This window comes from Phacochoerus africanus, chromosome 2 (assembly GCF_016906955.1).
Source record: "Phacochoerus africanus isolate WHEZ1 chromosome 2, ROS_Pafr_v1, whole genome shotgun sequence".
NCBI classification, from domain to species: Eukaryota; Metazoa; Chordata; class Mammalia; order Artiodactyla; family Suidae; genus Phacochoerus; species Phacochoerus africanus.
In genome coordinates this window covers 146,091,054-146,105,532 of record NC_062545.1, presented here as the reverse complement: position 1 = coordinate 146,105,532, position 14,479 = coordinate 146,091,054, and the positions used below count along the sequence as shown (strand labels likewise).

General features: G+C 43.3%; 1 protein-coding gene across 1 annotated transcript in view; it reads right to left on the bottom strand.

Moving 5' to 3' along the window:
• The window catches only part of TRPM1 (transient receptor potential cation channel subfamily M member 1), a 112,338-nt gene that overhangs the window by 54,546 nt on the left and 43,313 nt on the right, over positions 1–14,479 (bottom strand). Inside the window, exons 8-11 of the mRNA XM_047769204.1 lie at positions 11,770–11,944; positions 11,217–11,340; positions 10,386–10,458; positions 9,427–9,527 (exon numbers count right to left, since the gene is read on the bottom strand). Of these exons, the coding sequence (XP_047625160.1) occupies positions 9,427–9,527; positions 10,386–10,458; positions 11,217–11,340; positions 11,770–11,944 (473 nt within the window). The remainder of the gene's footprint in view (positions 1–9,426; positions 9,528–10,385; positions 10,459–11,216; positions 11,341–11,769; positions 11,945–14,479) is intronic.

Sequence of the window (14,479 nt, the reverse complement as noted above, 5' to 3'; positions counted from 1 at the left end):
AGACTTACCCTCCCCTCCAGCCAAACTGGTCCGCACTCAGAGTATCCCTCCCCTCCACCCCTTCCCTGTTCCCCACATGCTCTGCTGTTGTCCAGGGCTCGAAGTGTGGTAACTGAGGCCCTGCTGGGTGTTTTCCAGGCCAACCTGTCTGACTATGATAGCTTCCCCCTCAATCCTCTTCTTGGTGTCTTCGGCATTGAAACTCCAGTTTTCCCATCCAACCATGACTTCTCAGTGCAAGTGTGAATGTCCAGGCTCCTCAGGGCTCAGTCCTTGGTCCTCTTCCTTCCACTCTCCTCTCCCTCAGCAGCCTCATCTAGGCTCACACTGCCAGCCCCCATTTATTTGCATGTGACCTCTCCTTCCTGCCTTTGGTCCCCCTTTCTCCTCAAAGTTCCTGCTGCCTCCTTAGCACCTCCACGTGCATGTCTCAAAGGCTCCCTCAGCTTGAGATGTCCAAATCCACACTTGGATCTTCCCCCCAACCCACTCCTCTTCTGGTGCTTGATTTCAGGGAAGTGGTAAGCCAGAAAACTGGGGAGATGGCTGGCACCTGGCTCCCCCCACATGCCTCCTCCATTTTTTTTTTTTTTGGTCTTGTTGTCCTTTTAGGGCCGTACAAGCAGCATATGGAGGTTCCAGGATAGGGGTCTAATTGGAGCTGTAGCCACTGGCCTACACCAGAGCCACAGCAATTCTGGGTCTGAGCCACGTCTGCGACCTACACCACAGTTCACAGTAACGCTGGATCCTTAACCCACTGAGCAGGGCCAGGGATCAAACCTGCAACCTCATGGTTCCTAGTCGGATTTGTTTCCACTGTGCCACGATGGGAATGCCCCTCTTCCATTCTAAGTGCAGTCATGATTAATGCTAAACATTGCTGAATCCTAATTCTTGACTTCTCGGCCTTTGCCCAAGGGGGCGTCTCTCACCTGAATTACCTCAATAACAGGACTCCTCCCAACTGCCATTGCACACACTTAATGCATCTTCTAAATAATGCATTAGGTCTAGAGTGATCTTTAAGCTGTAAATGGAATCATGCAACTCTTGCTTAATATCCTTCAGTAGGATGGGACAGAGATTGCATGGAAGGCAGCGTCCATGTTTGTGTGGTTCCTGGTCAACACAGAGAAGTGGATGAAATAGTGTCCTGGCTGACTCTTCATACAAATGGACCATTATGGTCCTTTGTGCAAAAAAGGACACAGTCTTCAGCTGTGGCGTGTTGAAAATAGGATATCCATGTGTGAAAGAATGAAGTTGAACCCTTATCTAATATCACCTCCAAAGCTTAACTCAAAATGGATCAAAGATCTAGATGTAAAAGCTAAAATTATAAAACCCTTGGAGGAAAACATAGGGCAAAAGCTTCATGGCATTACATTTGGCAGTGATTTATTGGATATGACACTCAAAGCACAGACAACAAAAGAAAAATAGACTAATGGTAATTCATCAAAATCAAAAATTTTTGTTTGTCAAAAGACACTATAAACAGAGTAAAGGCAACTTACCAAATGGTAAAAATATTTGCAAATTAGATGCTTGATGAGAGACTAAAATACAGAATTTATAGGACTCGTAACACGCAACAGCCAAAAAACAACCAGCCTGATTTAAAGATGAGCAAATGACTTCAACAGGCATTTCTTGAAAAAAGGTATATAAGTGGCCAACAAGCGCATGAAAAGATGCTTGAAATACTAATCAGTAGGCAAATGGAAATCAAATCCACAATAAGATATAACCACACACTCATTAGGATGACCCTATTAAAAACAATGAGGTTTTGCTGGAATGTGGAGAGATTGGAACCCTTGTGCAATTGTTAGAGGGAATGTAAAATGGCTCAGCTGCTGTGGAAAAATTTAGCAGCTCCTCAAAAAATTAAAAATAGAATTATCCTATGATCCAACAATTCTAGTTCTGGGTATATGCCCCAAAGAATTTAAAACAGGGTCTTAAAGAAACATTTGTATACCCATCATCATAGCAGCATTACTCAAAATGGATAAAAGGTAGAAGCAACCAGCTGCCCATCAATGACTGAATGGATCTCTGCATATAATGGAATATAATCAAGCCTTAAAAAAAGAAGGAAATTCTAACACCTGCTATAACATGGATGAACCTGGAGAACATTATGCTCAGTGAAGTAAGCCAGTCACAAAAAGGATAAATATTGTATGATTCCACCTGTATGAGGTATATAGACCAGTGAAATTCATAGAGACAAAAAGAGAATGGAGGTGCCAAGGGCTGGGGAAGGAGGAAGTGGGAGGGTTATTGTTTAATGGGTGCTGAGTTTCAGTCTTGCAAGACAGAAAGTGGTCTGTGGATGGATGGTGTTGATGGTGGCAGAGCAATGTCAATTATTTAATCCCACTGAGCTATACTCTTTTACTTAAATATCTTTTACCACAATAAAAAATTGGGAAAAAAGCAACAAGATTATACAGCAGTTGGGAAAAAAACAAATGGAAGAGACCAGAAGGAAAAGCAAAAATTGCCAGCCACCTCATTGTGAAGGCCACATCAAGCAGCCTGATGGAGCGGCCACATGGGAAGGAACTGAGACCCTCAGCCAACAGCCAGAATCAACTTGCCCTCAGTTTAGTGAGCCATCCTGAAGTGGATCCTCCAGCCCCAGTCAAGCCATCAAATGATGGCAGCCCTAAGCCTACAGCTGGGCTATAGCCCCTGAGCATGAAATACCCAGCAAGCCATTCCCAAATTCCTGACCCACAGACTCTGGGTGAGATAGTACATGTTTATTGTTGTTTAAAAAAAGAAAGTCCGCAAGTGGATCCCCAAGTTCTTTCTGTCCAGGGTTGGCCTGCAGTGTTCTGAAGTGTGCATCTCCTGACTAGCTTGCAGTCTCCCCCCAGTTACCCTCTTCTCACTCTGCCTTCTAGCCATACTAGCCTCTCCACTCTCTTCAGTCAGTAAGTTGAAAATATCCAGTTCTTTCTTGCCTCAGCCCCTCTTATGTTCCTCTCTCTCCATGGAAGATGCTCGTCCCTCTCTTGTCCCTGGTCAGCATTTATTCACTCGTCAGGTGTCAGTATAAACACCACTTTTTCAGCAAGGTCTTCCCTGGTGCCATCAGGTCCTTAACCCACTGAGCCACAACAGTAACTCCTTATCATACAGTAATTCCCAAGCCCTTCCTACCACAGACTCTATTATACCCAGAATTCTAGACGGACTACAGGGCCATAGGCATATAGTTGATGGAGCACTTCAACTATTAATGGAAAATTTTGCAGACCATATACCTGATTGCGGGAAGACAAAGAAAACCTTTTGGCTCCAGGTTGTGGTCTTGATCATGTGTTTCTGCTTTCCCCCCTGCCCCATGGAAATGAGAGTAGAAGACTATGGAAAAGAAAAATCCATTTCAGGGAGAAGAGGCAACCCAGAGCTATTAACATGTTTCTGGAAATACTGTTGGGCAGTTAAAACTGTGGAGAGTGAGCTGAAGCCCAGAATGGGTAATGTGGGGGGACCAGTGGAGGTGGGACTAGATTTCCAAAGAATGAGAGTTAATGGTGGGTAGAAAGTATGATGATTAATAAAGGATTGTCTACAGAGCCGGAGACACCCACTCCCTCTCCTATGCCTATACCACCTCCCCAGTGTGAAGGGTGGGGGTGTGTGTGGGGGGGTGCAGAGCAGCTGCATTCTTGGGCTTTACCCCCAGGCGAAACCAAGAAGAGTGTCTGCTGAAGAATCTGGAGGGTCTGCATAGAAAGGTCCAGCACAGTAGCTCCAGCCTGCTCCAGTCTGCTCAGGGCAAAGCCAAGCTGTTCAGCGGACACAACCCCTCCTAGTGGGGAATTCTTGGTCAGTCTTCTCAGGAAAGAGAAAAATTTACCGGGAAAATGGGCTTCTTATACTTAGTCTTGTTCCTCGTTCTAAAATGGGGATGGGCAAGCAAGGATCTACTACAGAAAAGGACAAAATGAACAGCCAACCAGGGAAAAAGTAGAGATAATCCAGGAAACAGGAGAGGACTTCAAAAAGTCTGATTTTTTTTTTTTAACCCTTGGATACTACATTCATGAGATGAAAATGGGCTGACATGAAAATGGGACCATCAGGAAAGAGGAAAGCTTTCTTAGCTATAAAACATATGATTACCTAAAATTTAAAAAACAATTAAAAAAAAAGCTAAGGAAAAAGTTGGGATGTCCAAAAACATCCTGCAAAATGACAGGGCAATAGAAAGGAGAAAATGGAGGATGAACCCGGGGGAATCAACATTTGCTTAACTAATAGAAATTCCATGGGAAGAGAGAGAAGACGAATGTTGAAATACTCAAAGAAGCCAAAGAAGAAAATAGTACAGAGCTGAGTAAAGACCGGGGTCTTTAGCATAAAGGGGCTTTTGACAGCCAAGCAGAATGAATGGCCACATGAACAGTGATTGATAAGTCCTTGCGTTTGTATTCTCTGCACATTTCACTTTCATTTGTTTGAAGGAGAAGATGTGTCCTTGCGAAATTTATAAACACCGCAGAAAAGAGCAAACCTCAAAATACATCTGGGGGAAGATGTATTTCATCCTTGGTTGGAGGAAAATCACATGGCAATATGAGTTTTTTCAGACATATAAAGACAAAGAATGATAGAGAACAGACTTGTGGTTGCCAAGGATGAGGAGGAAGGAGTAGGATGGACTGGGACTTTGGGGTTAGTAGATGCAAACAATTATCTTTCCAAAGAATGGGCAATGAAGTCCTACTGTGTAGCACAAGGAATGATATCCACTCTCATTGGATAGAACATAATGGGGGAGAGAAAAAGAATGTGTATATATGTATACACACACATATATATGAATATACACAGACACACACACACATATACATATATAAAAAACTGGGTCACTTTGCTATACAGCAGAAATTGATACAATATTGTAAATCAACTATAGTTTAAAAAATAAAATTAAATGAAATAGGAAAGACAAAAAATGGTTATCTTCCCACTCACTTTTATGAAAAAATTACTTAAAGATATACTTCAGCCAATTGAAGAAGAGATCTTAGAGAGAGGAGGACCCGGAATGGAGGAAGCAATGAACCTGTCATAGAGAACACTGCAGGGGTGTCTGATGTGGACAGCTGGGTAGTACATTTTGAGAGCAAGCAGAAAAACAAGAGGTTTTGAAAACTCTACAGGAAGAAGGGGAATTCCACTCAATGGACAGTAATAATTAGGAGACTAGATAGTCTTAACGGCATAAGGCATATGCTGAGAAGAAAAAAGAATCAATTAGAAATGCAAGGAAAAGCAAATATCTATTTAAATAGGTCATAGTCCAAATGCATAGGAAACTAAAAGGTCATATAATTTTAAACAACTGATGTACTGTAAGAACCTTGATACTTGTATTTTCCTTTGTGTGACCCAGGGGACTAAGCCAGGGCCTTCCTTATTATGGGTTCAGTCATAATAAGGGTTATAACTAGGTCCAGCAGGGGACAATCTGCACATACAGTAAAATCTGCTGGTTTCTCCACTTTTAGAGTCAGTGTAAACACCTAGTTTGGGGGATGGCGGTAGGTGAAATGGATGAAGATGGTCAAAAGATATAAACTTCCAGTTATAAAATAAGCATCATAAGGATGAAATGCACAGCATAGTGACTATAGCTAATAATACTGTATTGTGTATTTGAAAGTTGCTAAGAGAGTAGATCTTAAAAGTTCTCATTACAAGAAAAAAAATTCTGGAGTTCCCATCATGGCTCAGGGGTTAATGAATCTGACTAGTATCCATGAGGATGCAGGTTTGATCCCTGTCCTTGCTCAGTGGATTAAGGATCTGGCGTTGCCTTGAGCTGTGGTGTAGATCGCAGATGCAGCTTGGATCCGGAATTGCTGTGGCTGTGGTGTAGGCCGGCAGCTGTAGCTCTGATTTGACCCCTAGCCTGGGAACTTCCATGCAATGTGGGTGCGGCCCTAAAAGGCAAAAAAAAAAAAAAAGAAAAAACTCTAAGTGTGTGTGGTGATGAATGTTCACAAGACTTGTGGTGATCATTTCATAATATACACAAATACCGAATCATTATATTGTATACCTGAAACTTATATGTAATATGTTAATTATATCTCAATTAGAAAATAAAATATAAGTGATGACCTACTGTATAGCATAACTATATTTAATATCTTATAATAACATTTAAGGGAAAATAATCTGAAAAAGAATATATATATTTATATATTATATATATATATGAATTGCTTTGCTATACAGCTGAAACTAATGCAACATTGTAAATCAACTATACTTCAATTTTTAAAAATGTACATGTTTTTAATGAGAATTACATTAGGAATTTGTTTGAAGTCTGTCCCTCCTTTATTGAGAATAAAAAATATATCTTAATTAATTAATTTTTAAAAAAAACCATAATGAGATAATACTACATATCACTAGAATAGCTAAAATTTAAAAAAAAATCTGTCTGGGCATTTCTTTCATGGTGCAGTGGGTTAAGAATCTGATTGCAGCAGCTCAGGTTGCTGCAGAGGTTCAGGTTTGATGTTCAGCACAATGGATTAAAGTATCTGGCATTGCCACAGTTGTGGTGTAGGTCACAGTGCCAACAGATTCAGTCCCTGACCCAGGAACTTCCATATGATGTGTGGAGCCCATAAAATGAAAAAAAAAAAAAAATCTGTCAATACCAAATGTTGGCAAGGACAAGGAGACATTCTCCTACATCGCAGGTGGGAATGTTAAATGCTACACCCACCTTGGAAAAACAGACAAGTAGTTTCTTAAAAAGATAAGCATACATTTTCCATTCTACAGAGTAATTCCACTCCTAGGTATCTGAAAAGAAATGGCTACGTATGTCCACATAGGACTGGCACGTAAATGTTCACAGCAACATTATTTATTGTTCACTTGTTCTCAGTCAAGAACTGGAAGCAAATATCCATCAGCTGGTAAAAAATAAAAATTAAAAAGATTCCTATGAAAACATGACGATTAAACAATGGGATGTAAACAGACCTGAATGAGGATTACAGAACAACGTGTGACTGTTAACCATCTCCATCATGTGAAAGATGAGGCTGACTGAATTGGGAACTTCACTGTGTGGAGAAAGGAAGCTGGAGCAATGTGCTAATCTCGTTTTATACATGGGACTGATGAAGCGAGTAGATGGTTCAAAGCCATCAGGATAACCAATGAAAGAAAGAAACAGACAGTTATCGTATCCGGGACTGATGAAGCGAGTAGATGGTTCAAAGCCATCAGGATAACCAATGAAAGAAAGAAACAGACAGTTATCGTATCCGGGACTTCCTTCTCTTTCTGAGTGAAGAATGAAGGACACATCTACACGTGATTAATTGAGAAAGTGATAGAATGTGTTAGGTCAATGCACGGAGGCCACTGCTAGGAAACCACAACTCAGGGATAGTTAGGTGACTTTGGGAAGCAGGGCATGAGGGCTCTGCTTTTCATTGCATGCTATGCTTTGCTATGTGCTTTTCAAACTATATTTACATGTTAACTGGATAACGGAAAGCAAAGAACACTAAGTAGTAAGAAAAAGGTGTTACAGAATATTTAGTGCCAACATGAGAGTGAAAAGATATGACATCACTTATACGTGGAATCTAAAATATGACACAAATGAACTTATCTACAAAACAGAAACAGATGCGCAGACATAGAGGACAGACTGTGGTTGCCGAGGGGTGGGGAAGGACTGGGAGTTTGGGATTAGCACATGCAAACTTTTATATGTAGGATGGAGAAACAACGAGGTCCTACTGTATAGTGCAGGGAATTAATTCAATATCCTGTGATAAACCATAATGGAAAATAGGATGAAAAGGAAATATGTGCATAACTGAATCACTTGGCTGTACACCTGAAACCAACACAACTTTGCAAGTTGAATATACTTCAATTTCAAAAGAAGACTGAAAAATAAAATTATAACTCATATGATAGTGCCAAGTTTTTCTACAGTGATATGGTCATGAGTGTTTGTCTCCTTCCCTTTGCTTGTCTGTATTTTCTATACTGTCTATAAATTACTTATTGCTTTTGTAACAAGAAGGTAGATGCAGGCCATCACTTCCCCAGGCAAGGCCTGCGTGTGTGGCATGTTCCCTGGGTCAGGTCCTTTCTGTAATCCTGAAAGCCTGGCTCTCTCTGTGTGGCTGCAGAAAGCTAGCCTCGAAAAGAAAAAACCAAACAAGAGCTGGGACCCCTCTTCTTGAGTAGACGGTCTCTCATGACAGAGTCTTCCCTTGCAATCCTGCCTGGACTCTCCTAGATTCTCTGCCACAGCAGAGTCTGCCTCACAACTACCCATGGAGCAATTAATTTCGTTCGGAAGTCCTTTACCAACACTGGAAAAACAAGGACATTCAAAAGGAAATTAAAATATTTAAGGTATATTGTTCTTCTTAATTTGCATAATTCAACAAACACACGCAAGCCTCCCCCTTGACCCTGTATCTTACTCCTTTAACACACTCCTTTGAGTCTATAAACTCTTCACACTAATCAGAGAAAGGATAGTGAAAAATGAAATGCATTTTGCAGGGCTATGCCAGGCTTGTTTTGAGAAATACGGTTTTTAACGTTGGCATGAACCCTCTAGGTATTTCAAAGCCCTTTTAAAGCAGCTGAGCCCTTTTTGCGAATAAAAATTTTCTGAGTCCCAGTCTACAAAACCCATCAAAGAAACTGCTTTGATTGAAGGAGGGGGAGGCTAGGAGCTGCTTAGCCTTACACATACCTCACACATGGCCATTCTGCATACACACACTCCCATACCACACCCACTGTGCCACACACAGATCTCACAGACTTACACCACATAAACACACACACACACACACACACACACACACACGCATGCACGCTAAACTCTGGCATAACCACACACCACACCGCCCCACACACATTACACACACTATACACATGCTATGCAGATACGCACACACAATATACCATCACGCACCATATACCAAAGACCACACACAAAGGTCACACACATACAGAGCTACCAAGGCCTCTGGGGTTTCATGGAACATAAGTTGAAAAATCAATGCTGTCAATGCAATCTTAGTCTTTCATTTTAAAGAGCTTATTTCTTTCTAGTTTTTCTTTCAAAGGGTAAAAACCCATGTTCACCAGGAATGATAAAATATTTAGTGATCACTTAAGAGCCCTGGTTTGAATCTGTTAGTACCAGTAGCTCTTACTTGCTAGTTCTTTGAAATTAAATAGCAGCATCTCCTAATAAACCTGATAATTATACACTGGGTCATCAGAAACCCCAGATAACTTCCTGAGATCCATGACACAAGGGGGAACATATATCATCTGTACAAACTCATGATAAATGGTATGAATTGAAAAACACTGTTTCACCGGCCAGCGGGGTCCAAAGACAAAGATCTGGCTCCGAGCTATGTCTACACGGTTCCAAGCCAGAGCCAAGCTCAGCTGGTCTGGGGCTGATGCATTTGTTCCTGGAAAGCAAGAAATGGGGCATTTCTCACTCCCTGTCTGGACCTTGGGGGTGGCAGGGGCTGGGAAGGGAGCTTGGGCTTCCCCAGGCCAGGCTCATAATGGGCCTGGGACTAAGCACTGCTGTCCCTGAGGGATCATTCAGGCCCCCAAACTGGGGACTCGTATCCTCAAAGAGCTGCTCGGAAGGAGAGTGGAGGCAACTTCTTTTCATGCCAGCTCAGCATGGACAGAGGAGGAAGCCAGTGACTCCAGGATGCTCCTCTACATGAGGGGAGGAGCCCTGGGACCACCCAGACCTTTGCCAGGCCAGGCCTAGGGGCACTGCTCCTCCAGGCCCCAGGTGAAGGGGAGCATAGCCCAGGGGTGCCAGCCCCCACTGCAGGAGGACCAGCTCAGCACTTCCAGGCAGCCAACCCACATGACATCTGCTCCCCTCTCCTTCTGCCCCCTCCCCTTCATAGTGGAGCACAGAGGTGACCCCATGATCAGCCAGGTGGCAACCTGTCATTAGGAGTGGGCCGGGGATGCAGGGATCACATGCGAAAAACTGTTTCACAATTACCCTCTAGGAATTCAAACCTCTGTGAACTAGTTACAAATGGTAACTGGTTTTTGACTTCAGCCTATCACGGTATGTTGCCCGCCCCCATCCTCACCCCACCCCCCAAAAGTCTCCCTCCCAAGAAACCCATTTTGAGCCTCATCATTTTACCTGGGCTTTATACCAAGATACCTCTAGGCGCCCTGGCTGGCTCGGGGTTCCATCCCCAATAGACACAGTTCCTGGCAGGAGCAGAGCAGGAGGGATGTTCCTGCTATAAGCAGAGCTCCAGGGATGTCGTTTCCTGAGGGCTTACCTTTCAACAGGGCGGTTAAAATTGCCATCTCGATGTCTTGCTGACCTTCGGAACCCATTCTAAACACAGTGACCTGAAAATGTTAATCGTGGAAAGACTGAGTAAAGCAAAATGGAAAACAAGGCGGGGGGGTTAAAAAAGGACCACAGAGGCTGATAATGCTGTGACCATCCTTGAGAGTGAAATGATTTTACACCAGGCGCTTTTGATTTCCATCCAGAAGGGATTGCACTGCTCTTCCTGATTTCGAATCCTTGCCTGGATCTTATTTAATTATTTACCCCCATTGAGAGCTGAGGGAGCCCGGGCAGGAGGTCCACTCCAATATCTGACCTCCACTGCAGATGATAAAATCATCTCTACTCAGGTCAATATCTTTGGAGGAAACTTGTCCACTTAGAATTTCAAAGAGTTTGTCTTATGTGTACAATAGTGTCCATGTCTTGTAAGCATAATTAAGGAGGCAAAGAGTGAGAAATGAGTGTATTTGGTGGACTTTTGTAAGCACACCTAAAAGCGGGTATACATCATTCATCGATGCTTTAAATCTAATTGATATTGAGTTTCAGAATTGGTGGGATGTGGCTGGGTGTGCCCTAACACTTACAGGATCTGAAAGCACTGGGTCCCTCTTCCAAATAGCTCGTCTGTGCTTAGTCTGCTTCCCTCACATGTACGGAACTGCCACTGGGGTCAGAATCTGTAAACTCTCTCTTGGAAAAAGGGCAAACGAAACTAGGAACAACGCCATCCTATACACGTGGGCAGAATTAGAAAGGAAACACAATTCTCTCTGTGGAGCTGATTTAGAAATTAACTCAAGACACTTACGAGTTCTTTCTTTTTCATGCACTCCATGATAATCGCAAACAGCTGATGTGATTGTGTCTTGCTGTAATTAAATGTTTTCTGAATGGTAACTAGAAGCTGATCCTTGAGGGAGTCATTGATGATCCTATTCAAAGGACATGGGAAAGAGAAGGAAACAATATGGGTGAAATTCATACATGAATAAATCAGACATCGCTATGCCTGTCTGGTGTTGATTTGAAATTCTGCCATTGGAGGGTATTCCGGGACAGGAGACAAAAAGGGACCATAGTCAAAAACTGCACTCACACTTGTCCTAAATTCCAGGCTTGCTGAAAACCTTATAAGGGAAAATGAAGTTGGAAGAGAGTGAATTCCCTCCAAGAAAGAATTTGTAAGAAACATCAGGCTCTTGAGAGCTCCCTCACTTGCTGACCCATGAAAGTAGGAGAGGAGAGCCAGTAAATCGTCCTTATTTTACATTTTTGGAGTGGCAAAACAGATTGTGATTTCCTCTGGGACTAACAAGAAGGCGGTTAAAACCCCACCCCTTGTAACGTGTCAGAAATCCTACCCTCCTTCTTCAGAGTACTTGTGTGCAAAGGATAGGATGTCCGAGGCACGGCCGCTGCCATCACAGACCACCACGGGGACCGGAGGGTCTTCTCGGAGATACTCCAGGACGATGGAAACCACGTTCGGGCCCCCTTCCACCACGAGGCCCACGACGGGCACACCCTGCCCCAGCCCTGCAACACACAGCACATCTGCATTCAGACCATGGTCATGGCTTTGTCTGCACACTCACTCTAGTTCTTGAAATGTATGCCTGGACAGATGCTTTATACAGAGTCAGTGTTTACCAGGAGACATGAAGGAACTCAGGAGGTGATGATGGCTTACCTTCTTTTATTCAAATCCCATATCATGGCCTTGTTGGAAAAACCAGAGCCTTAAAATTCCAAACTTTCTGAATCACATGTGGTTAAACTCCATGTATATCTCCATGTATAACTCGCCCGAAGTAGCATACAGGCTACTTCAAGGTGAGATGTGAGAAACACTAAAGATTCTTCTCGCTAAAAGAACACCTCCCTGCTGTTCTACCCAGGTGAAATTCCCTCCCTGGACGGCTGTCCCTTAAAGAACAACATAGCGAAATGTATGCAGACCATGGATAGCAGAGCTCCATTCAACACCTGGCCTCTCTCTTAACCTTGAAACATAGGGCCAATCACCAGTCTGCCCTGAGCTGCAGAGGACCATTTGTAAAAGGTGAATCATCACAGGTCTTCCTCTACCTCCTAAAGGAGCAATAGATGTAGAGTATAAGAAAATGTTCAGCTATCAAGGTATTTTGTAAGCTGCAAGTGGTATGCAGGTGAGCAATGCTGTAGTTGATGCTGCCTCCAGGTCCAGGAGGGCAAATCCTTGGACTATCAATAGCCCATCACTTAATACTTTGGTACCAGAATCCTCTCTCCATCTTTATGGATGCAGGACTCTTCAGGAACACGGTAGGACAGGCTAACTTTTGGTGGCAGAACTGGAAAGGTGGGCTCTGGGAAGCAGGAGATGGCAGAGGATTCCTGAGAGAGAAGGTTGGGAGTGAAGAGGTGGCAGAGACAAATTTGTCTCCTTTGCACTTTCACCCCAAACTGGCCATGGCAGACTACATTCTGAGCATGTTTCCCCAGGTGTCTGGTAGTTGCGATGGGAGTTATTTGATCAATCTTAGCAGACGGTGAGTGGGAGACCAAGGGGCCTCAGAGCTCTGAAGGCCTTCAGATAAAATCTGCTAGCACAGTTGGGAGAAAGTGGCCGACGATTTTCAAGTGGGGAAATTCAAGAGTTTCTGGCTTGCTTCCACAATGCATTTCTATAGTTGGGAGCTCTTAAATACATTTAACAACTTGTTGTCTCCTCCCAGAGTAATCTCAGTTGTGTTCATGTTAGTAGCTTTGCACTGAGAGGTTGCTTTGTGCCAAGAAGGCCCTGGTCAAGAGATGCTTGAGAAATGGACCAAGATGACAAAGACCCTCTCCTTGAAATTTCCAACCCCAGCAAGGCTTGGCATTCAAGATCTTCAGGACCTCAGTGGCTAAATCTCCTTCTTTTCTAGAAAGAGAGGAGAACTGGTTCTTCATGGTTTAGGCTGGACCCCTGGATCTCCAAGCTGTGGAAGGTGACGACTGAGCACCCCTTTGCTGTCCCTGCCCCACTCAGAACCCTGGGCAAAGGATGACAAAGGGAAGCCCACAGGTCACATGGCTAGGGGAGGCAGGGTGGTGTGAAAACGCACGGACAGTGAAATGGGAGCCATCAGCCAGGGAGCCGATTCTCAGAAATCCATAACTTCTCATAGCAGCTGTGTCATTCTAACCACGTGTTGAGCCTCACGGTCCCTTTAGTTATGTTTTATAAAGACCATTTCCCAGACCTTAATCATCTTTTGCAATCTTACCAGTAATGCTTATGACAAAATAAAGATCATTCCACAATTACTTGACAATAAGAATTGCTAGGAGATGAACATGTCCCAAGAGATGATAGTATCAGTTATTTTAATTCTAACCACTTGTTACAATCATTTTACCTGATTAAAGTTCATTCCTTTCTAACTTGGTCTCAGTATCCTCCCAACAGAGGTGGCTCCCCTGCAGGGCTGTACTCCCTGGACCAGTATGGAGCAGGCCTCTCTAGAGGTTTCCCTACCTGGCCCATCTCAGTCTGTGTGAGATCCAGAGCTACAGAGATATTTAATTTTAATGATCACAAAGCACTTAGTTGAGAGAAGGAATCACGCTGTCTTTGAGAAATTTTTTCCCTATTCAGACATTAAAAAGTTATTGTAGGAGCTTCCTGGTAGCTCAATGGGTTAAGGATCTAGGGTTGTTCCTGCTGTGGCTTGGGTTTGATCCCTGGCCGAGGGACTTCTGCATGCCATGGGCATGGCCAAATGGGGAAAAAAAGATGAAAAAGTAACTACAGTGATTACAAGGAATGAGAACCACTGGAAAATAATGCCATCTCTATGAAAACTGCTGCAGGGCAGTTTCTCAGGATTGCTCTCCTTGTAAACTTAGGAGTGTGATTTGGCAGGTAGCAAAGGTGGAGAGTCTTGCTAAGTCATGTCTTGATGATCCAAGAGGAATCAAGTTGAAGACTCTAAATGCCCTGGGGCAGTGTCCTTTTCGGCTCAGTTTTCCTGGTATGGGCAGCAGCAACAGCAGCCACCCAGGGCCCAAGCCTTCCCTAGAACTTTGTTGTTTTTTTTTCTTTTT